Source organism: Indicator indicator, chromosome 2 (assembly GCF_027791375.1).
Source record: "Indicator indicator isolate 239-I01 chromosome 2, UM_Iind_1.1, whole genome shotgun sequence".
Taxonomy (NCBI): domain Eukaryota; kingdom Metazoa; phylum Chordata; class Aves; order Piciformes; family Indicatoridae; genus Indicator; species Indicator indicator.
The window spans coordinates 43210553-43235732 of NC_072011.1; the positions used below are offsets into that span (position 1 = coordinate 43210553).

Consider the following 25180-nt stretch of genomic DNA (forward strand, 5'->3'; position numbering starts at 1 on the left):
AATGTAACAGGGCATATGAAAATTATTTCTGTTGGGTTTTTTATGATTCTACATATTTTTATTACTTACGGCAAATCTTCCAGTCTGGAGGCCTCGTGTCTTGGGTCCAGCAGATCATATCCACATTCATTGTAGATTTCTAAGTAGGAAACATGAGTTGTATATATTTTACTGCTATCCTGGATTAAAAAAACAAAAAAAAAAAAGCTAATTGAGGAGTCAGCTAGATCAAAGGACAAATTTATCACTATAGTCTTCATGCTGCATCCTCAATATGTCTCTTTTTCTTGAGTATGGTTTGCATTTTAAATTTGGATACTGTTTTCCGTTACCATATACATAAAGGCTCAGTAAGAGAGGAAAGCAAAAAAATCCAACCAAAACACACACACAGAACAAAGAAAATACTCAAACCAAAAACCCCACAAAAATGCTCCCCTAAACCTCATCACACTTTTGACTTTAATCTGATGCTTTAAGAATCAATAAGAAAAAAAAATACGAAGCAATGATTTGTAAGTATGCAGACAGAAACATCTCTATAAGCATAACTAAGTGTGCTGGGTTACACCCATCCTGGACAGGGCTGCATCGCAGGCAATACAGGACCAACCAAGACTCTCTGCACCCCATACATCAACTGATTCGATGACTGGAGAGCTAGAAGGTCACCAGCAAAGCTCACTCACCCTTCAACAGCCCAATATGGCCAGTGCGGAAGGCAAATGGGGAATGGAGATTGACTGTGGACTACCGTGGCCTGAATGAAATGACTCCTCCGATGAGCACTGCTGTGCCAGACATGTTGGAGCTCCAGTACGAACTGGAATCGAAGGCGGCCAAGTGGTATGCCACAAGAGATATTGCTAATGCTTTCTTCTCCATTCCCATTGCAGAAGAATGTAGGCCACAGTTTGCTTTCACCTGGAGAGGTGTCCAATACCAGTGGAATCGTCTGCCCCAGGGGTGGAAACACAGTTCTATCATCTGCTGTGATGAGGCTGGCTTTGTCATAAAGAGAAACAAAGTAAAAGGGCTTGCCACAGAGATCCAGTTTCTGGGAGTTCGATGGCAAGATGGCCCTCGCCGTATCCCTCAGGATGTGGTGAATAAGGTAGCCACTATGCTGCAACCCACTAGTAAGAAAGAGACACTACCCTTCCTGGGGCTTGTGGGCTTCTGGAAAATGCACATTCCTGGATACAGTCAAGTAGTGAAACCCCTCTTCCATGTAACACGAAAGAAAAATAATTTTGTGTGGGGACCTGAGCAACAGGTAGCATTTGACCAGATAAAATGAGATGTGGTCCATGCTATGGCTCTGGGACCTGTTCGAACTGGGCCAGAGATCAAGAATGTGCTGTATACTGTAGCTGGTGAGAGTGGCCCTACGTGGAGCTTGTGGCAGAAAGCTCCTCATGAAACAAGGAGCAGGTCCCTACGTTTCTGGAGTAAGGGTTACAAAGGCTCTGAGGCCAACTACACTGCAACAGAAAAGGAAATCCTGGCTGCCTATGAGGGAGTCCAAGCTGCTTCCGAGGTGATTGGGACTGAGTCACCACTCCTTTTAGCTCCAAGGCTTCCAGTCCTGACTTGGATGTTTAAAGGGAGAAGCTCAACCCCACATCATACCACAGATGCCACCTGGAGTAAATGGATGGCCCTGATAACTCAGCGAGCTCGAACGGGGAACTTCGAACACCCAGGCAGAGTGGAAGTAAACACCAACTGGCCAGAAGGTGCTGACTTTGGGATGCCACCAAAGACGACAGTGACCTGTGCTGAGGAGGCTCCCCATATAATGACCTCCCTGATAATGAAAAGGGCTATGCTCTATTCACAGATGGATCTTGCCATCTTGTAGGAAGCAAGCAGAGATGGAAGGCAGCTGTCTGGAGCCCAAGAAGGCAAGTGGCAGAAGCAAGGCAAAACCAGTCAGTATAGAGAGGTAAAAGGTGTCCAGCTGGCCCTGGATATAGCAGAATGGGAGAACTGGCCAGTGCTTCACCTCTACACTGACTCCTGGATGGTAGCAAATGCCTTGTGAGGGTGGCTGAGGGAATGGAAGAAGCACGGATGGCAGAGGATAGGCTATCTGGGCCACAGACCTATGGCAAGACATTGCTGCCTGTCTGGACAAACTGCCAATAAAGCTACAGCACATCAATGCACACATCCCCAAAAGCCGAGCCACTGAGGAACACCAGCACAACCACCAAGCAGATCTGGCTGCTAAAATCTCCCGGATAGATTTGGACTGGGAACACAAGGGTGAGCTACTCTTAGCTCGCTGGGCCCATGACACCTCAGGTCACCAAGGGAGAGATGCCACATACCGGTGGGCTCGGGACAGATCAGTGAACATATCCATGGAAGCCATCTCCCAGGTTACTCATGAGTGTGACATCTGTGCTGCCATAAAGCAGGCTAAGCGCATGAAGCCTTTGTGGTATGGGGGAAGATGGTCAAAGTATAAATATGGAGAAGCCTGGCAGATCGACTACATCACCCTTCCTCAATCTCACAGTGGCAAGCAGTACGTACTGACTATGGTAGAGGCAAGTACAGGATGGCTGGAAACCTACCCAGTACCTCATGCCACCGCCCACACCACCATTCTGGGCCTGGAGAGAAACGTCCTATGGAGACATGGCACGCCAGAGAGGATCGAGTCGGACAATGGACCCCATTGCAAGAACCATCTCATAAGAGACTGGGCAAAGGAACATGGGATTGAATGGATTTACCATATCCCATACCATGCACCACCTGCAGGGAAGGTTGAATGCTACAAAGGCTTGCTGAAGACCACCTTAAAAGCCATGGGGGGGTGGAACCTTTAGGAACTGGGAAAAACACCTACCTCAGGCCACTTGGTTAGTGAATAGCAGAGGGTTTGTAAACCGAGCTGGTCCTGCCCAGTCCAACCTGCTGCAAGATGGAGTTCATGTAATCTATGAGAAAAACCTACTGGGAAAATCAGTATGGGTTTTCCCTGCTGCTGGTGGGGGCAAATCAACCCGAGGGGTGGTCTCTGCTGGGGGGCCTGGTCACACATACTGGGTCATGCTAGAGACGGAGGATATTCAATGTGTCCCACAATGAAACATGACTTCACTGAAAAGGTATAGCCTCAGAGGATACAATAACTGTATAATAGTTCTAAGTTGTTAGAAGTTTTCTTTCCTAGTTTGGTAACAACCGGGCGTCCAGGATCCAACATGAACTCACTGCACACAGGCATCAGCCCAGAGGACTTTTGCATCATCTCACCTACACCTGTTTCTGCTTTCCCATAGCAAAAGACTGTTCCTGTTTCCCCTACAGCAACAGACTGTTCCTGATCCCCCTTCAGAGACAAAGACTGTTTCCTGGTTTTGTTTATTCTTCTCCACATTCCTGCCCAGCTCAAACACCACCTGCATCAACTGGCACCGGAGCGAGAGACTGCCCTGAGACAGAGAGAGACAGCCAAGATAAAGAGGGACTTGAAACAAGAACTCTAACACTTACCACAATTCATGACTGGCTGAAGAGACTGTGACAGGGAAGTGGAAGTGGGATAGAGGGGTCGACTTATCTGGGTTACACCCATCCTGGACGGGGCTGAAAGAACCCAGCCCCCAGGTGGACAAAAGAAACTTAATCCAGGTAGGACTTGGTTCCTTCCCCCCAAGGAGAAGGGGTCCCCTGGCTCAAAGGCTCTATTCCACTCCCCCTTCCTGTTCAGCAAGCTTATAAAAAGGGTGGACATCTCACTGCTTGTGCTCGTTCCTGCCTCGTTTGCTCGAAAGAACATCGCTGCTGCTACTGCCTCCTGCACTGACCACATGGCCAGGTCCTACTTCTTCCAACTGAATCCACTCACATCCAGGGGAACACAAGACCATCCAGGTTTGGTTTTGTATATCTTCCCATTTACCCTCGTTCCTTACCTTTGTGAACCCTCCCTGTTACTGCTATAAATCTCTATTTTTTTTCTGTAAAAAATTTACCTCTTCTACTTCCAAACCGATTCCATACTATTTCGTTCGTGAACTTACTTCTCCTCTCCCCTACCCCTTTATTTTTTTTTCCTTTCCTCCCTCTCTGCCTTGCCAGGAAAAAGGGAGAGGGGTGGAACCTCAATCTGTTATCATTTGAGCTCCAAACTCCAGCCAGAGCTCATCAGAGCTCAAATCAGCACACTAAGTACAGCTTCTGTTTCAAAACCCAATCTGGAAATACAAACATTTTTGTAGAACTTATGTGCTCAGAAAGTAGAAAATAAAACTGTTATTTTTTAATCCTTCTTTGCTTTTATTACATACCTAGTACAGAAAAGAACATTATTGGTATGTGGACATTGTATATTGCTGGCAATTACAAGATCCATCTGTTCACTTGCCACAACAAAAGTCCTCCATTGGGTTGTGCAAGGCAACATGATCACTTTTTAAAAATTATTTCTATTCCTACAAAAGCAAGCTTTTGGGCACCTCAAATGTTGTGTGTACATTTATCTGCCACAGCCACACTTTGAAAGAGCAAACATAAAAGAAAAGAGCAACTTAATATGTTTAACCCTTATTCAGAACATGTTCATGTGACTGAGACATATCCCCTTCTGAGTATGAATCGGTACCCTGTACTAGATGAATAACAGTACAAAAATGTATCAATTGTTGCTAATTTCAAATGAGATTTAAATTTAATTAAATGACTTTGTTAAATTGTGAAGATTAATCTTAAATTAGTCATAGACCTGTTGTAGTAAATGAAGAGACAAAACACATGCTACACCAGTCTCGTCTCTTCACTTCTGCTTCCTAAACTTAAGAAAGCACCAGGATGGATGTTCACTTATTTCAGGTTTACAGATATTAAAAGAAAATTAAATTCCTCAAACAGAATGCCTACTGTGGTGTGTATCCATTCCTTTTATTGCATACAGATGTAAAACTGAAGTAATTCCACAATATTTTGGTTATAACCCAACACATACCTCAATGTATGTTACCTATATCCTCCTTTAGGAAAAAAGTTCTTACATCTGGAATGCCAATCACTGTATAACAAGCTACTTATTATTGTTTCTTACAGTTGTCTTATACATGGCAAAAAAATAGGATGCGACTTAAGCTACCTTTACAACTTGTAGGCTGCAGGCCACTCAGAAGACTTATGATTCAGAATAACTAATTTAGCTTCCCTATTCAATGAAAAATTTTGTTGCTGACATCTGAGTTTCTGAAGTATTTTGGTTAAATATCATTTAGGTATTAGAAAAATTAATACAAAGAGAAAAGAAGGAACTTCAGGTGTTCAAAGACCTTTAAACTTGGAGATATTTTACAATTTGTGTTTACTCTGTTTCTGCCATTGCTCTTAGATGTTGAGACATTACAATGTACTTGCAATGTTTTAAATGTTGCCATTTTCTTCTGTAAAAAACAACAGATGTCATGCTTTCTGTACATAAGTAAACCTCCCAAATTAAGTTCAGGTGTCTTTTTTGGGGGGCATATATAGACAAAGCATACAATTTAATTGCAGTCAGTCTTCTCCATCTCCCAAACTCTTTCTGTCAGGGCTGATATCCTTTTTTTCTTTTTCTTTTTTTTTTTCCCCCAGGCAGCAACATCACATTTGGTTTTGATTTGAAGTAAAAGAGTAAAAGACTTCAGAGTGGTACAATAATCTGAAAATCAGCTTGATTAATTTTTAAGTGCAACAATTAGACATGATTTTTGCAAGGTAGTTTTGCAATACGAAGTCCTACTTCTGCAGAGCACAGGTAGAGTTGTTGAAATACAAGATTCACACTTACATCACTGGATTCACCTAAAAAGTAAGTTCCTAGCTCTTTGGTTTAGGTCATTTAAGACACTGGAACAATGTCTTGCCCTATAAGCTATGTCAAATTCAGGATTCACACAGTTTCACTGAACTGTCAGTAGCAGGAAAATCTATGTAGTATTCTAAAAAATGAACAATAAAGCATTAATAAAAAAACAGAGACAGAATTATAAAACTCAGAAATACTATAAGGAAAAAGGAAAGAATGAAATCATACTGGACAGTATTTGCTGCTGCTTAAATCTTTTGTGAAGTGAAATCAGTATTTATATGTGTTTAGTGACTATTTCTCAACCGTAAGTTTCAGATGTAAAGCACATGTAAGTGGTTTTCAGAGTACAGTTTACTACACCTTAAAATGTTTTTCTGGTTATCGCTGGCAAGTAGTTAGATATTGATACTGTTTAGCTAACAATAGGTAAAATATAGCTATTAGAAAACAGAGTATTTTAAAACGCTTAATTTTACTAACTTACGTATTGGGATTTTTTGAGCATTAGTTGAGCACAAAGAAATTAGGCAAGTTATGAAAACTGAAAGTAATGCTCCATCTTTTATAGATGTTGGTTTACATAGGCATCAGAGCAATTTTTGTACTAAGCACATGAGATGCGATGCATACAATACAGAGCCAGATTGGAGCTAGTAAGTGTTAAGAATGAACTGTATGATCTGAACATATGTTGCATTAACTAAAAACAGCATAGTTTTTTAAACCCCAAAACGCCCTCTATTGATGTAGATTATTTTCAGTCTGTTGTCACAAACTGGGTAACCAAAACTATTACCAAAGTCTTACTGCATAAGGTATCAATACAGCTAAGTATTTGTAAATTAGACATTAAATAGAAACTGAAAACAGTGTCTCATACCTTCTGCAATTTATTAAAAACATAAGATAGAGTCCTGGGAATGATGCCTCGATCACTGTAACGTTCTGCTCCTCCTGTGATGGTAAAAGTTTTGCCACTGCCTGTCTGGCCATATGCAAAGATAGTGCCATTATAACCTGCCAAAACGCTATAGAATTAAAAAACAAACAAATAAACAAAAAACACCAAAGTGAGATAAATAATACAGAAGGCCTAACATGTATTCCATGTTCAGTTTTGTATAGAATCAAAATATAAATAATGGTAATTCTTAATTGCATAGCAGTTATCTGCAGTAATACAAGAACACACTTCAAGACAGGTATTCTAGATTCAATGGAATTTAAATTTAGAACTGAAAGACTTCTTGATGCCTCAGCTTACCCCACTATTCACTAACATCATTAGTCAATCATTTAGCACTATTTGTTACTTTTGCACACTTTTTCTTTTGTTAACAATTTTTGCAAAGATAATATTTAGCATCTCAAAAGACTGTAAATGTCGGGAATTGTGACCATACATCACAGCTGAAGAATCCAGAAATTTTTCACATGTGACTTCACTAATAGCAAACAGAGAGTACTATATTGTGGTTAGAAACTTGTGTAAGGATACAATTATATCAGAGGTCTTTTTTTATTCTGGGAATACTACTGTATCAAACTAGCAGAACACATCTAGTTTGGATAAGGGCATGCAGAACCTGTGCTTTTATCAGTGTAATAAAATCGTCATTTACTATGAATACACACAAAATCAGATTGGTACGAGCAAACTTTTCTGTTAGAACTGCATCTGTCCAAGAAGCTTCTGTGGAACAGTATTAGGAGCTATGCAATGGCATAGCTTGAAATGACATTCAGACTCAATCTTTTCTTCCACACCTCACATTTCTACTTGCAGAAGTACCTAGTAAAAGATATTTAAATTCATTACACTCCCATGATTAATTTCCACCAGATTTGCAGACAGTAGATAAGTTTAAGGACAGTGGTATAGCTGCATATTGTGGAGGAAACATGGGACTCTGTGACAGCTGACATACAGTTCAGGAGCCATAGCTGTCTAAACAGGTTTCCAACAGTGACTCAATACGTTTTGAGATTTTTGGTTCCGATTTTTTTTTCTAAAGGAGAGGTATTTTAATGCAGCAAACAGAAAGCAGTCCCCTAAATTATGGTGACATAAATTCCACAATAAGTCAGTACAATTTGGAGGAATTTTTTAATGTGCAAATACAGCATTTTTCTTTCGTTATTAATATATTACGCAATTTCTTGAACTATTTATGAAGATGGTTGTATTTTTCCCAAGTGAAGCACCTCTGGTGGGTTCATGTCTGAAATATAAATACAAAATCTAATTTTCCCCTGATATTAAAAGTAAAATTTCAGGTATCCAACATCTAAAATTTCTATTAATACAGCTATCTCAAAAGACAAAAATACTAAAAATCTATTTTCACATTCTTAAAATTAAGTTTCTTGTTAATTACTGTGAACTGCCCTGAACTTGAAAAATATTTTAGGTGTTCTAAGATTTTATGGATTTATACATGTTACAAGAAACCAGATTAGATTCTCAAGCTTTTTTTTTTCTCCTTTTAGCAGCTGACAATTACAAAATGTTTCCTGCATTCATCCGTCTCAAAATTGTTCTACCAGAATTCTAGCATCCCTTAACAAAATATATGAAGGGAGTATTTGAAAACAAAAACAGTAATCAAAAATATTTTTGTGATAAAACTTTTCAGAAGAAAATCTTACTTTGGATTTGATGTACTATGCTTAAGGACCTACTGATTTTGCTAAAGAAAAGCTAAAATTGCTATTATGCCTTTTGTTTATTGAAAAAGTGATAAATAAGCTAAGACTATACAGAATAGAGGGCAAAGAATCCTTACATAAGAGGAAAAGAACCATGTATAGATAGCTGGTCTGGCGCCACCAGAGATGCAATGCTTCTTCAAATTATTAAAAGCCTGAGTAGTTGCCAAATTGCTTATTTTAGTCCATTACAAAAGGATGTTAGAGACAGAAACAGAAACACGTTGAAAGCAACTATGACGAACATCTGCTTCAAAAGACCAAGATGTCCAGACAGAGTATATATATACTTTAGATTCCAGATGTTAAAAATCAAAACAATTATTATTATAAAACACTTCATTTATCTTAGGAATTTCTTGTGCCCACTATCATTCTATCTGAATGCTGAAGACAGTAATGAGTTGTCAGAAGGTAAGAGGTATCAAAAGAAGCTCAGAGATGACAGACCAAAGCAAGCATAGGGAAATGACTCTTCATGCAAAACGTAGTTAAGCTGTGGAACTCCCTTCAATGGGATGTTTTGAATGTCAGAAGTTCACACAGACTGTTGCAGAGAGTGGACTACTAAACAGAGAAATCATGAAGTCCCTAAACTACAAATGGGGAAAGTAGCTCTGCGTGCTCACACTGTTTTTTTGTTGGTTTGGGGCTTCTGTTTGTTGGTTTGGGTTTTGGTGTTGGTTTGGGGGTGGGCTTTTTTTGGTTTTTTTGGTTTGTTTGGTTTTTTTTTTTTTTTTACCACTGAGGATTGACTCTTAATCCCTGCAAGAAATAACATACCAGGCTAGATGGGAATTTCATCTCTTCCAATACAGTGGCTATTCTATACTTAACACTCTTCTTTCAAGCTTTTCTAGATCTAGTATTTTGGGTTCTTAAGTTTTCTTATTCCTTCTCTTTAAAGTTGTTAAAGGTGTATACTTTCTATTACTATGACATGAATACTCCATAAAGGTGTGTTTTGCAATGTGCCTAAAAAACTAGTAAAAGTATGGCTGCAAACTATTTACCTGAAGTCCCTGTACTTCACAAAAGCCGTTAATTAGGACTCACCACACATGTAAACATAGGATAAAACGTCATGTACCATATACTGTCAAGACAGCTACAAAAGTCATCAAGTTTTCTTTTTGATTCACATATTTCTTATGTTTATTGCAGTGCATCAGCACAGCTCTGAGTGGTTTTCCAGAAAACACTGAAAGTTCAGAAAACGTGAACATATCAATGCAACAATGTATTTTCACAGTCCAATATAATTAAAGGTAATATTTATACTCTATTGCATAAATGCCTTGTGAAAGTGCTGGTTATGATTCTACAGTTGAGTTCTACTTTAAAATCCAATATGAAAGTCAATCTTTTTTTATACACGTATGTGTGTATAATGACGTATAATAACATCCTGTCCATGTTTACAGCACTCATTTCCTTCATTCAGAGTGTATTAAAGCTAACAAGCAAACCAATTAAAGAAAAGCCTGCTTGAGGTGACAAGGAAGTCTGTAAGGAAAGAGGACTACCAGTATCATCAGTGAAATTGCTGGCAAAGCCTTGTAACAGTGAGGCACAACCCCATGAAGACTGGATGGAAAATAAATCCCCTAAGCTTACAAGGAAAACCACCTTCATAGAAGGCAAGGGACTGAGTACAAGTTGGATTTAAAAGCTATCTGAAGACTACGATCTTGTCTCCTGAAAACAGTAAATGGGAAGACACTGAAAAGTCTCTACAATACCAGCTTATTCATGAAGAATTAAATTTATGGACAAAACCAGAAGTTTACATGCACACATGCTTATGAAAGAATAAATGTCAAAACTGAAGATGTATAACCACAAATCTGGGTATAATATTCTGAATATTAGTCAATATCAATTCTGAAGTTCTGTATGAGATAAAGTCTACATGGATTAAGTTTTAACTTAAAGAATTTATCTTGGAATCAATGGGTACACAAGATGTTTCAGCAATGAGGCTTGGGGAGAAACAATTACCATAGCAAACACTTAATAAAGATGTTCTTTGCTCCTTTTCCAATTCTAAGAACTTTGTGTCGCAAATAAATACCAAGCTTTATCAATCTAATGTTAGTTCATTGTCACAAGGAGTTTTACACAGAAATGATTTATTGATCCACCTCCATATATTGTTACCAATTAAGCCAGTATCTATTTACAAAATATTCATGAAGTTTCAGACATGTAATTACTGTGTTCAACTGAAGATGCACAATGCCTTTAAGAAAATAAAACCACAAGGCTTCATAAACCTTTAGCAACCCATAAAATGCTATGCAAAAAAACAAATTACACTGCAGAATTACCCTTGACAAAGTCAAAGGTCTCTCAGACGCTAGTTAGTATAGTGAGCAGAAAACACGCACATACTCCTTTTCATCACAAAATCTAATTCCATCAGGTATCCAAAAAAAGTTGACAAGAAATATGAAATGCCAAGAAAAGAGTGTATTTTCTAAACAGTGACCACCAAAATGATTCTTGAATATTGTCATCTGTAAATTAAAGCTGTTCTCAAATGTAGTGAAACTGAGAATTAGCAGCTTTTTCCCGCAACACCTTCTTCACAAGATATTAGCTAACCCACTGTCTGCATCTTTACTCTTCAGATTCTCTGAATAAAAATCCTAAATCTTTGATAAACTTAGTATTTGGAAGTACACAGATTGACATGGTTATTGATGGTCATCTTGTGAAGATTTTAATATATGCATTTATAAAAGCCATACACTAAAAGGATACATTCAGTCATGCTGCATGGATGTTACCAGGGTATCCAGAACTTTGGTTTTTTTCTAATTTCATTCCCCCTTCCAAGGAGCTGAGTTTTGGCATGGTTAAATACACACTTTGTTGAACAAATTGCCTCTTTACTACTTCAAACAAGACACATCAAAGACATGTAATCCAAGTAGAGGCTTTGCTGAAAAGATCCTTCATGAACTTACGCAGTGTTGTACAGCTCCCTGTTCAGAAGTTCATGGACTACTTCCAGACAGATTAGCTGAAATGTTGCTGGAGAAATCTGTCTCCAGTATATTTGAACAGCTAGTTCTGTTATGATTTTCAGTTTCTGGAGTGTTCTCTTCTCTTAATAATAATAAACTCAGAACGATAAAGCCTAGTACAGAGAAACATAAAAGTTTCTAAAAGGTAACTCAAATCTGTCCAAATTTGTATATTTGTTTCACTGCATTAAGAAATTCAGAGAGTTCATTTTCCTTACATGCTAAAACACATAAAAGTATGCTTTAAATGCTTTGTGACAGACTTAGCTATTATCAAAAGAAGAGAAGAGCTGTACATCACAAGCCACATGAAGCAATATTTACACAATAAAATGCTATCAATTTTACCTACAATAATATTTAAGGCTAGCTCTAAACCAAGTAATTGCAGAAAAACAGACATTTTAAAAAGTCATTTTCTAACAAGTAAATTCAGCTTTGCTTCTACTGCTTTGCAAACAGATAGGCCATGTTTCTGTCTGGGAAATACAGACCAACTTAAATGTGCAAATGAAAAACTTAAGTTGTCATGTGCATAAGCAGTAAGTCAAACATCTTGGACTTCGTAACTGTGAACAAGATCCACTGAACACAGACAAGTGTCACTCGTCTGAACTTCAGCTTGTAAATGAAGTTTTTAAAACTGTGCAGAACCTCAAATTTTGTGAAGATAAAATCTCTTGAAAAATATGGCATTCCTGGGAAAACATTGACATAATAGTTCTGCAAAGAATCGTATTTCATATTCATATTCATTTCATATTCATATTTAGAGTGGGAAGCCTCTGCCAGGAGATCTCACGCAGGCCCTTCACAACCAGCTGCCTGTCTCGGTCCACTGCTAACCCTGTACTGTACTGCGGCAGCACCTGCCTAGGAAGGTGTTCCTCTATAGCCTGGATAGGTAACAAGAGAAACCACAAGTTTTTTAAGGAATAACCAAAGAGCAAATATATCCTGTGTGAAGCCTTTGGTAGGTCTGTCATAGGTAAAAATGCTTATGAAGAAAGAAGCAGGAAGTATAAAACTGGATAGTTGGAAACAGGGAAAGACTCATTCGCCAAATTAGGCGAGAGAAAACAGCCTCAAGTTGCACCAGGGGAGGTTTAGGTTGGACAGCAGAAGACATTTCATCGCTGAAGGGGTTCTTAAACACTGGAACAGGCTCCTCAGGGAGGTGGGAAGGTGTTTAAGAGGGGCAGAGATCTAATGCTGAGGGATATGGTTCATCACCAGACTTGGGAAAGTTAGAGAACGGTTGTACTCAATGATCTTAAAGGTCTTTTTCAACTGAAACAATTCTATTCTACGCTAATATACTGTTTAATGTGTTGTTATTAATGTATAGGCAATCTCTGTCTCATGACTGTCAAGAAAGGCTCAAAAAGGTAAAACTCTGCAAATTCAAATATATCAGGATAACTACAAATTGAATCTTACTATTTTGGATTTAACTCATGATGCTGGAATACTAGGATTTCCCAAATTCTGTAGCAAAATTCATGACTGGGTCAGTACTTGGTATTTTGAACTGTGTATGCATTTCAGGCAGAATACATCTGGTCAAACCAGATGAACATGCACTTATCACAAAGCTCTATATAAAAAAAAAAAAAATGTTTGCTGGATATATTAATTTGAAATTTAAGCATGTACATTTATGTGCTTATGCTTACATATGTTTGCTGTAAATAAGGGTGTGCAGCATGATAAATTGTAGTCCTGTTCTTTTTAATTATTGTAAAGAAAGTCAGTTTAAAGCAAAATACTGGTGAGGAGTAAGTATTCTGAATTCAATCAACAAATACTTATATAATAAGGAGTTATGTTTAGTATCAAGTTATATAATATACAGCTGATAAGAAAGAAAAAAAAAAGAAAAAAGAGGACATATTCATAAACCAAGAAGAAAATGGTAACAGCTAATATAAATTTTAATGAAATATTAATTGCAGGCAAACAATATGTGATATATGAGTAAGAACTGTCTTATTACAATCCCAAATATTTAGATTAGAAATTATACTGCAGAATAACAGGATAATTATATGTGCATGTCAAGATGATTTTAATACAGAAAAACATTAGATCTGTTCCTACATTTTACTCAAAGAACTGAATGCTTTTTCGATTAAGCACTAAAAAAAAAAAAAAAGCTGCTTTTTAGAATTACAACAGCTTGTGCTTGACCTTACAAAGCTAATCAACAACATTGTTTTAAACACAAAGTGTCTAATATGTCCTCTATGTTGCATAAAATTGAAAGCACACCTTTTCTAAATGACAGGGAGTTTATGCACACAAATGAGTAAGGAGATAAATTTGATCACGCTGCTATATAAACCTAAGCATATTATGATGCATGCATGATGTAATGGGATAAATGAAACATTTTCAAATTTTACTTCCAAGTTGTGACACAGACTGTCATTGTGGAAATTCCTTATCTTTGAGGCAAAAGTTGCAATACTTTCAGTATTTTTCTAACCAGAATAGGTTTAGAAACCACACGGAGAATGTTCTCCAGATGCAAAGAATCATTAAGTAAAACCACGATCTAAAGCATTATTATGTCAATGACTACCTTTCCAATAATTTCACTGAGTTTTAGGTGGGATCCAAAGCATAGGACAACTCGATGATTTTTTCTGTAGTGTAAATGCTTAAACACACTACATGATATATACCTGCATGTATCAAAAGTACTTGTAATACTTCATGAGTCCCCAATAAACATTGCAATTAACTTGTAATATTCAATTTTAATAGTTCTATTGTTGTGAAGAAGAGCTATAATTTAAAAAGCAGCAAGTTCATGTTTCACAATTACTCCTCTTTCAGCACAACCTTAAAACTGCCTAATAACTCAAGTACTGTTACATAAAAGCTTACGTAATGATGGTTGCTCAAGAAAATAAGTTTTTTGCTTTATGAAAACAAAATTATAGCATGCTTTCTCTTCTGCCCTTTGGACTTCGAGAAACTGATAAAAAAAAAAATCACTGATTAAAATGTCTTCCCTTATCAAGAGTAAGACATTAAAAAATTTAAACAATCCTTAGAATCCATATGCAAAAAAGTTTAAAAGCCATTACATGTAAGGATGTAGACAGTAAAACTGAGGAAAAAATTTTAAAATGTTGTTAATACTGTAGCTGGAACTATTATGGTCTAAAAGTATAAAAAACAGGTATTTAGAGAGAGGTAGCATCTTTTATTAGACTTGCTAATATAATTGAGAGAAAATAAGATTGGCCTCAGGGATTCAGTGGAGTATTAGATTATTTTATGTTAGCAAGATCCTGCCTATTCCCTTACAAAGCAAAAGCTCTGTACCACTGTATTACTCACCAAGCACAGGATAATTCTTTCTAGAATGGACTCACATATAAATGTAGTTAAAGGAGAGCAACACATTTTTTTTTTCCCTTTCAGATTTTCTTACCCAATTATCACCTAACCCACACTTTCCAACTTCTAATTAGCAGTGATTTAAAAATATGCAGAGTGAGAAATTACCTTTTTATTTAAAAATCGGTTTAGGTCCCTATTTAAGTAAATGTCTGTTACCAAGTTAACTGGTATTTTCAGTTGCTCAACTGATTTGCCTTATTCCTTAAAGATGTCTAGTTCCTAAGTCCAGGGTGTGATACAGAAGTGTAACACATGCAAGCAACTCCACATAAATCAATAGATACGTTTACAACCGCTTAACTTTCCTCAAGTGAGAAATTCCTCAAGTGAGAGCTAGACAATTTATGGGTAGCTAGTACAGTTTAAAATATCATTCAGTACTTTGTCCTCGAATATCTGAGACAATATAAATAGTAGTTTAAATCCCAGTGACAGTAAACAGAGTTTGAAAGCAGACTGAGGTTGCTTTATTGTGGCTGATTTTTCTGACTACATTTTGTTTTAATTTCCAGTGAAGATCATTTGTTCTATTTAAAGTTTATGGACACAAAATTTTTCACTTGTTTCTGTGCTCACTGTTAATAAGGCTTCAGGGAGGCTTGTGTTTAAATATAACGAAGAATTCTGCTTTCTCTGCTGCTACGTTGGTTTTGCAGAATCAAACAGAACAGGTACTCTCAAAATTAGAAGAGTTCTGTGCTGACTTCTGGATTCCCCAGTAGAAGAACCACGTTATAAAAAAAAAATGGAGCAAGTCTGAAGGAACCAAGTTATTTCAGGCTGGAGCACATCACACAGGGGGAATCCAAGGGAGCTGTTTTCTAGCAACCTAGAAAAGTGAAAGCTATACATGTATCTAGTTACACCTCCCATTGCACAATGGATTGTTACAGAGAAAATATTCAAACTCCACTGAGAAGCTTACAGGGGTAGGACAAAAGGCAGCAGTCACCAGGTGCAAGAGAGGAAATTCCAAGTAGGTATAAGGAAAATATTCTTCACAGTGAGAGTAGCTGAGCCCTAGGACAAGTGCTCAGCACCATTTCAGAAGATTTTCAAAGCTCTACTGGGCAAGGGCCTGAGGGTCCTGAACTATCCTTGAAGGTAGATCTGCTTTGCTCAGGTGGTTATTTTAACTTGAGTTCTGACATCTTCTTTTTAAATGACTGGTAATAAAGGCATATTTGGAACAAATATTAACTATTAAAATACTAGACTAATGAAAAAAAAAAGGCAGAAAATATCAGTAACTTTGATCTTGAGATACTGTCATCACTCTCCTCAACTCCATTCTTGCTGACCTGAAATATTTTACCATTTTCCTTCTTCATCTTTAAAACCAACTCATAATCATTTTATATATATAATTATTGTAACACATATATTGCATTTTTTTTAATTACTGCTCCAATTTCTCAATTTAGAGGGAATTTTAAGCTATGTTTCAAGTTGACATCCAACAAAATTAAGCATAATCAACTATAAATATAGATTCTAGATGGTTTTTGTACCTAAATGACTCACATTAGCAGCAGTACAGCTGTCATGCAAAGTTGCCTGCAGGTGAGCCAAACCCACTACTTCCCACATTGTCATGAATATATTTAGGTCAGAATGGACAATTGTTTACACAAATATTTTGACTACATTTTCTGTAAGAAAAAGCAGCAGAAAATAAACAAACAACAACAGCAAAAAAACACACACACACACAAAAAAATCTTACAATTAACAAAAAGCAACCAGAAAAGTGATGATAAGTCTTACAGATGGTAAGTCTTAGGCTAAACACAGCAACAAGAAGCTAAACTCTGTGGCAATGGGAATATTATCCTGAAGACTATCAGATCTTTAAAAAAAAATAAAAATACAATTGTTATTAGGCTATATACAGCTGAGCTGTTTCTTATTTGCACAATAAGAAAAATATTTTCAATGTTACTCTCTAATAAATCACACAAAACATTGGCCACATTAAATCTGAAACAAACTGAAAACAGAATTAATCTAAAGCACTAAAGTTTAGTACTTAATTTCCAATTGCATTCATGATTGTAACACTAATTTCAAGCATATAAGAGTAACTTTGTACTGTTTGTAGACCAAAGCAGTGCTTAATTGTTAGCAAACTGTAAAAGAAGGATGTTATTTATTTTCTTTGGTTTTGACAAAGCAATAGAGTTAGTGCTGCTTCTGAAACAGTTCTGCACCAAAAAAAAAAAAAAATCAATAAAATTATTTAATATTAAAAGACAAGAAGGTGACAGAACACAAATAATAAAAAGCAACTAAGTTAGACATAACTCAAACATTAACAAAAAGTAATAAAAGAAACCTAAACAAAACACACAAGCAAATCACATGTTCATAATGGGTTTCCAGAGGCTGGTACTTTGACTGAAGAAGCAAATTAAATGAACTAATGTCTGGTGCCTCTAAAACCACAGGCAAGATGACAGTATAACTGGACTTCAAGAGAGAAAAGCAGTGGCCTAACATCAAAGAAAGCAATTTTTAAAAGAAAAAAAAAAACAACACACAAAAAACAGTAAGAAAAGAAGGTTGCATCCAATTTCCACTCATATAAGAACACACTCGAACAATTTTAGAATTCTGAACATTGCTTTGCTGGTTTTAGTTTAAATAATGCCCAAGATTTTTTTTTTTTTTTTGAGTATTCAAGTCTGTAACTGAATTTTCTCATGACTGCAATTATGCATGGCAAAGAGCCTCAAAATGGTACTGAACTATTTCATTGATACTTTCCTGCTATTTTCTCATCCCTGGCAATACACAGGCAAAAACTTTTCCCTTAAAGTGACTCCAATAACAGAAATTAGCACATTTCCAACAATTTTTCCCTGCAAGAGAATGTTGACTTCAAAAAAAACCCCAAGAAAACCAAAAACAGAAAATGAAGAACATTTCACTATGAAAAATTCTGGTCTTTCAAATAACAGGGCACCTCTTATCGTCCCACAAGGGAAAGGAAAATTGAGTCATTAACTGTGGAGTATAATACATTTCAGGCACAGTTCAGGTTTCCATTAGTCAGGGAAGACATTTTGAAATGCATACTTTTGCCTAAGGAAAGGTAAAAATTAAGGAAGAGGATGACAAAAAAACATACATCAGATATTGTCTACTTCACTATAAAAACACGAAGCAACATTATACTTCAGTATTATAAGGAACAATACAAACACCAATGAGAATGTGAGCTTTAAAAAGTTGTAACACTCAGTGTCAAAAAAAAGTCTTGTCAGTTAGAATGAATTTTACCAATTTTAACATTAAAGATAAAAGCTCAGCTATTTGGTAATAATTATATTTAAATCAGTGGTGTCTAGGCATACCATTTAATTATTTTCAAATACTTAATATTATGTAAAAATCAAACATGAAGCCTACCTAATGGTACAAGTCAATGTATAAAATTTCTTCTATCAGCCAACACAGAAATAAACAAAACCAATACCACTTTCTGTTTACTAGAGCACTATATAGGTGAATTCAACTGGAAAACCTCTCCATATTCTAGCAAAGCACTCCAAAGGGTAAAAAAATAAAAAAAAAAATTAAAAAAATCAGTCTGTTCCTAGTTATCTTTGATATTCTAAGATTTCATTGAGAATAATTCAATACACAGCACGCATCAATGTTTTTAACCCTTCTCCTTCCAAAAAGAATCAAATATAGGAAAAGATTTTGTTTTTCTGCAATCACAATTAAACCCACAGATATTTAAAGTTAAGTAAATGAGATAACATGAAGCCTTCCTCTGGTCTACATTTAGCCTACATCTAAGGCCAAACTATAGCAGTTAATCTATCACCAAGTGATCCCTCTCCAACTGAGGAGGACTGAAAGAAGCAGAAGAGACCCATAGACTGAAATGAAAATGCATTTAATGAAACAGCCAAACCAGTGCCAATGCAAATATAAAGTATACTAAGTTATACTCAGCTCAGCTAATGTAGAGCAATAACAATAAAAAGGAAAACAGGAGGCCTCCCTGTTTAGCAAACTTTCTTCTTTATATTGAGCATTGCATTTGTCACATGGGATATGCCTGTGGTCAAACTCAGGTCAGCTGTGCTGACTCAAAACTGCTAATGGCCTGCATACCACAGCTGGCCTAGGATTCTCCACCAGCAAAACCAGGACAATAAAGTCAGGTAAGTAAAGAAATCCCTTTTGGATGAAAGACTATAACAAAAATTGTTAAAACATAATTTACTTATTCTAGTAAAGTTTCAAATTCTCTGGCTCTTCATTTTCACTGTGAGTTACCCTTATGTTTCATATGGGGCATTTAAGAAGAAAATACAGAGGGAAAGAAAAAAAAAAAGAAAATTGCTTTTACTTCCAACTAACAATTTCAGAAAGAGTAAGTATCCAACTGAGGATGTCTGTTTTCTTGCAGAGCAAAACATGTGATACTACAATAGGCTGAAGAGTAACATGCAGAATTACAGCTTAAACTAAACGGGTGGGTCAGACAATGAATGAGGAAGAAGTTGGTACATAAAGTAATACTTCTCAACTCACTACAAGTTTGGATTCTGAGCAGTAAGTTTGATAAACAAACATTATGCAGAAATTCTGCACCTTCCATTGTGGGATTTTGTCCCCCACTAAAACCAGTACTAGCTTCAGCAATTTTTGCATACACCGAACAAAGAGAAAGGGACATTTGAAATTCAACCAGTTCAGAGTGGCATTCAATCCACACAGTGAATGTAGAATGTCTTCTACATTGGTCTTAAATGGTTGCCTTTGCAAACTCTAAAACATGAGCATTGTTTGATTATTATATAGAGGAGAAATACAAAACCAATGCCAAAATCACTGCATTACACAGTAAGACAAAAATAATGAGGGCAAATTTGAGAGTATCTCCACACATATTAACCCATGAGTGTTTCTAACAATGAAAACCAAACAAGGGCATAAGATTTTCATTCGATTTACCACTTCATGGAACTATATAGGGAATACTTTTCTAAGGCAGTGAAGTGAGCTTATGTTCTAAACAAAAAACTAAGTAGGCATGGATTTCTATGCCTATACCGCAAAGAGGCAAGAGTGGAAGTGCTATATTAGGAGTTAAAAAATGAACCTTAACATATGTCAAATTCTCAGGGAATTGTTGCGTATCTCCTAGACTTGGACGTGTCAGTATTTAGAAAAATAAAATACTAACCCACTTTTACAACAGTGAGACGCACACTCCTCCAAATAATACGAGAGCTATTTCTGACTCTGTGCAACCCCGATTACTTGCAAGATTAATAACGTACCTTTCTGCTACTGGTTTGGCAATGCTGTCAAAAACCACATCTTGTTTTTCCTCTTGATCAAAAATTTTCTGAAATCTGAAAATATTAAGCAAATAATAATTGCTTAGAATGTTAAAACACTACTTGATTCATACATTTGTGTTTGTAATGGTCAATGTTTACATCATTAGGCTTACATAACATAGTACAATGTTTTCCCTGTAGTCTTAACCACAGCATGCTGTTGTGCTGTTGTACATAAATAAGCTGTACACAGTGCTGCTTTGACAAGCTCTGTACAATAAAATCCTCTGATAAAATGATGTGGCTTTGAAAAAAATAAACTGTATTCTAAATCTATCAAGAGAATCAGTGTTTGTAATTGGCATCACACTGAAACCTGGATAAATAGATTACACTATAACCAAATACAGCATCCCACCAGTAGATCCAGGCTCACATTTTTTCATAACTATTCCATTCTGCTGCACAGTTACTGTAAATCACAAGATATTTAATTATATCTAAGTTTTGCCACTTCCTATATAAAACATCTGCACTTGTCTTCCAGAATCATAGAACAGTTGAGGTTGGCAGGACGATCTACTCCAATCCCCATGCTCAAAGGACAGTCAGCTAGAGCAGGCATCTGTCCAGTCTGGTTTCAGCATCTCCAGACAGGGAGGCTGCATTACCTCTCTGGGTAACCTGTTCCAGTATTTGATCACCCCACAGCAAAAATGTTTCTTGAATATTTTCTGTCTTTCAATTTGTGCTCATCAATCCTTGTTCTGACACTGGATACCCCTGAGAAGCATCTGGTTCCATCTTCTTAATTCCTTCCTCCTCCCCACTAAGCGTTCAAGTATTTCTACACATTGATAAGATTCCTGTAAGCCTTCTCTTCTCCAGGATAAACAGTCCAAGGTCTCTCAGCCTTTCCTCAGATGTTAGATGCTCTAGTCCTTAATCACCTTTATGTGCCTTTGCTGGTGCCCAGAACCAGAGCAAACTCCAGATGTGATCTCAGTGGTGCTGACTAGAGGGGAAAGATTAACTTCCTTGACCTGTTGGCAGTGTATCTCAGAGGCTGTTTGCCCTTCCTGCAAATGGTGTATTGCTGACTCACTTTCATCTACTAGGACTCTGGGTCCTTTTCCACAAACCTGCTTTCAGTTTGCCCTGAGCCTGACCTGGCTATTCCTCACCAGGAACAGGCCTTGGCATTTCACTTTGTTGAACATTCTGAGATTCCTCTTGGCCCATTTTTCCAGACTCTTTGAGGTACCTCTGAACAGCAGCATAGCTCTAGTGCAATAGTCAATCATCTCTTCCAGTTTCATATTGTCTGTGAACTTGCTGAAGCTTCATTCAGTCTCATCGCTCAGGTCATTAGTGGCAAACAGAACTGCCTCCCAGTATTGACTACAGTAGTCACTGGCTTCCAACTGGACTTTGTAGCTCTTATGATAATTCTCTGAGCAAAGCCACTTATTTTCAACACCCCTCACTGTGCACTTACCTAGGCTTTCCTGACCCCGATCCTCAAACAACCTTCCTGGTTCACCTGCCACTGCCCCCATCTCTAATACACTTTCCTTTTATGTGTTTAGTCAGGAACTGTTTCCTCATCCATCCTTCCTCCTGCTGTCTTTGCTTCATTTATTGTTCATATGGATGGATTGTGATCCTTGAAAATCAGGCATCTCTCTGGGCCTTCTTTCCAGGGCTGTGTCTCATAGAATTCTTTCAGGCAAGTCCCTGAACAGTCTTATCTCCTGAAATCCAGGGTTATGACCCTACTTTTTGCCTTGCTCTGTTCTCTCAGTATCCTGAATTTCACTATCTCATGGCAACTACAGACAAGGCTACCTCCAAGTTTAATATGCCTGATCAGTGCTTCTATGTTTGAAAATATAAGGTGCAGCAGAGCTTCTCCCCTTACTGGCTTTTTAATGGTACGTTAGGAAATCTTCTGCACCACTTGTCACCTGCTGTGTTGCCCCTCCTATCTGGAGCTGTACAGCCACATAGAACTTCACAGGGTATATGGAAAAGCACTACTGGCATCAGGTATATAGAAAGACACCATCAACTGCAAGGGATTATGCAGTGTGTAAATATCAGAGACAAATGAGATACACAAAATATAGATGCATATATTCCATCCTGATAATGCATATAATCAGCCAAGTCATTCAAACAATTGTGTTCGATTCCCATGTAAGAGAATAAGAACAAAAGAGAATAATGTTGGAAGTGACCAGGACAGACCGCATGAAAAGATAAGTTTTATGGAAGAAAATGAAATGCTTACTCCTTATTTTTACACTGTCTTAAGGATAATATGGCATAATTTTTCCTCAAAATCCATTTCTATAGACCTTTTAATAAATTATAAAGTCAGGAACAAATATCAGCATTCATGCTAGCCTGGGCATCTGCAACCTAAGCTAGTTTTGCATATTAATCTGGTTGGAAAAAGCAGCTCCTTTCTTCCCAAACAGAAGAGATTTCCTTAGCTGATGCAAAAATGACATCAGTTTGAGCTGCAGATGTTTATCTAGGGCTCTTTTTTAATAGCATAGAGCAACAAATTTATTTGATTTGGTATTATAAAAAATAAAGAATATTCAACTTGGAAAAAAGACAACCTAAACCTTGTCTTTAGAGGTAGTTATACGTTTAGCTTTCATAAAATTTTTCAAGATTTTAAGTTTTCTGTTGAAAAGACAATATTTGATTTACATTGCTGATCCTTATTTTTAGTTTCTAAAAAAATATTTACATTCTACAACCACGGGTTTGTTTCTTTCAGCAATTTGTGGTTTTCTTTATCATGTTTTGGTTATGTCTGAAACAATTTCTAAACAGTGCTTTACATCAAGATGTCTTTAGCCAGCATAAGTCATTAGATCACACGGTCCTGCATTCAATTTTCATATGCAAATATAAAACAAGCTGTAAAAACTGAAGAACTTTCAGGTGAAGAGCAAACTATGCTGGAGTATTCCTCTTGTTAAGGGATTTGTATAGACTTAATTTTAAGACGTGGCTTTTCATGGTTCTATAAATTTGTATCACTACACATAGTGATAAAGTAAAAGCATAGTGATACGCTACACATAAAAGCATAATGATATCACTACACAAAGTGATATACTAAAAACAGAAGAGAAAAAATATAAGGCTTTTACTTACTTGAACTTGTAGCTCTCTTGTTTATTATTAACGAAGCCATCTGCTAAATCATGTGGCATAGTAATCTCCAAACTGGATAGAGATGTCTCATCATTGTCAACTGAATAGATCTAATAAGCATGGATACAAATTAACAAAACAGTTTTACCGATAGAATTGTACAATCCTTACGTATAACACTTAGGTAAGCTTAGTATCTGTGGCATCCTGAAGAAAAATTTCATGAAAATTTCACTCAATAGGTGAGCAGAGGCTCCTTCAGCTATTACGTAACAAAATCACACACTAACAGTATCCTGTTTGTTAACGTGTAAACGCTACAGTAAGATTTAAAAGAGAAACGTAGTCTGACACGATTTGCTTATTAAACTGCTTTAATATTCACAATGTTATAAAACACAAACCCACAGCCCCAAGTGGAACCTCCTCCAAAAAACCTGGAAGAATATACAAGGAAAGACTATAGAATGAGTGGAGTTGGTTAAAACAGGAAGACATTGAAAAAACCTAATTGCAAGATTTCTGAGGAATGCTTTCATTATCTTTATTGTCCCTTGACAGGACAGCTTAAGTCTGAGAGCTATACATTCTCTACTACTGAATACTACTGAACTATAAAACCCAGTGAACAGCGACAAAGTTTTGCCTGTGGAGCCTTTCTGCAGCAACTACGCAGGAAAAAAGTTCCACCGATAGCTACAGTCTAAGCTCCTCTCCTTTGTGATTGCATTAACTTCGGAGAACAGTACGGGGCTGTGGCTCTCCGCTCCGCACCCGACGACGCGCAAGCCCCTCAGCTCTCACGGGCCAGCGCGGCCTCTCGCAGGGGCGGGAAGGGCACAATCGCTGCCCGCTCCCTCCCGCCTTCAGACGGCCTCGCCGCACGGGACACCGCAACTACCACACGCCAGCCCCCCAGCAGCACAGCGGCTGGCTCCCCCTCCTACCGCCGCCTGCTGCCGCCTGCCCAGCGGCTTCACCCGCGCGTACACCCGGATGGTTTCCTTCACCATCGCCGCCGCCGAACACGGGGCAGCCGGAGGAGCCACTCGCCTAGCAACGGTCACCTTAGCACGCTACCCAGCGTGCATCGCGGCCAGGGGGAAGCGGCGGCTGCTAGGGCCTCCGTGAGAGGTGCTTGCCATCCGTCGAGTCACCTTGCGCCCTTGGGATCCCCTCACATCCTCGACTGGCTGTAGCAGGGCTTGGAGGAGGGGCAGGGAGCAACTAGGCTCCATTTGCGAAGTCACCGCATTGACAGGGTGACTGCCTGACTGGCACTTAATGGTAGCTGCATGGCAGCTGTTTTTCTCAAGGCCAAAGACGTGCTGTGGCTGTGAGAAAAGGGAGCTTGTAAACTTTGATGGCCAAAAGGTGTAGTGTTTATATTGCACGCCATTGGCACACCAGAAATTCCTTGCCAGATCTGTGGGATTGTGTATTAACTGTGTGTCCATGCAGTTCTGCTCCAGCTGAGACCACCTGTTCAAGGCTACTTGGTGTGAGAGAAGCGTTGCTAATCAATTGAAATATCAGGAAGGAAAACTGGGGGAAAACATAATCTTGAAATGGTTTGGTTTGAAAGGGCCCTTAAAAGATCATCGAGTTCCAACCATCCTGCCATGGGCAGGCACACCTTCCACTAGGGCAGGTTGATCAAAGCTCTATCAATCTGGCCTCACAGAACCCCTCCCCTCACACAGGTGGGAGGG

The 25180-nt window shown here is 37.8% G+C and overlaps 1 protein-coding gene across 1 annotated transcript in view; it reads right to left on the bottom strand.

Annotated features, from left to right (window-relative positions):
• Nucleotides 1-24481, bottom strand: part of KIF6 (kinesin family member 6) — a 167636-nt gene extending 143155 nt beyond the window's left edge. Inside the window, 5 exon segments of the mRNA XM_054395319.1 lie at nt 70-179; nt 6711-6858; nt 20289-20363; nt 23469-23578; nt 24416-24481. Coding sequence (XP_054251294.1) covers nt 70-179; nt 6711-6858; nt 20289-20363; nt 23469-23578; nt 24416-24481 — 509 coding nt within the window.
• Nucleotides 24482-25180: the final 699 nt, after the last annotated feature.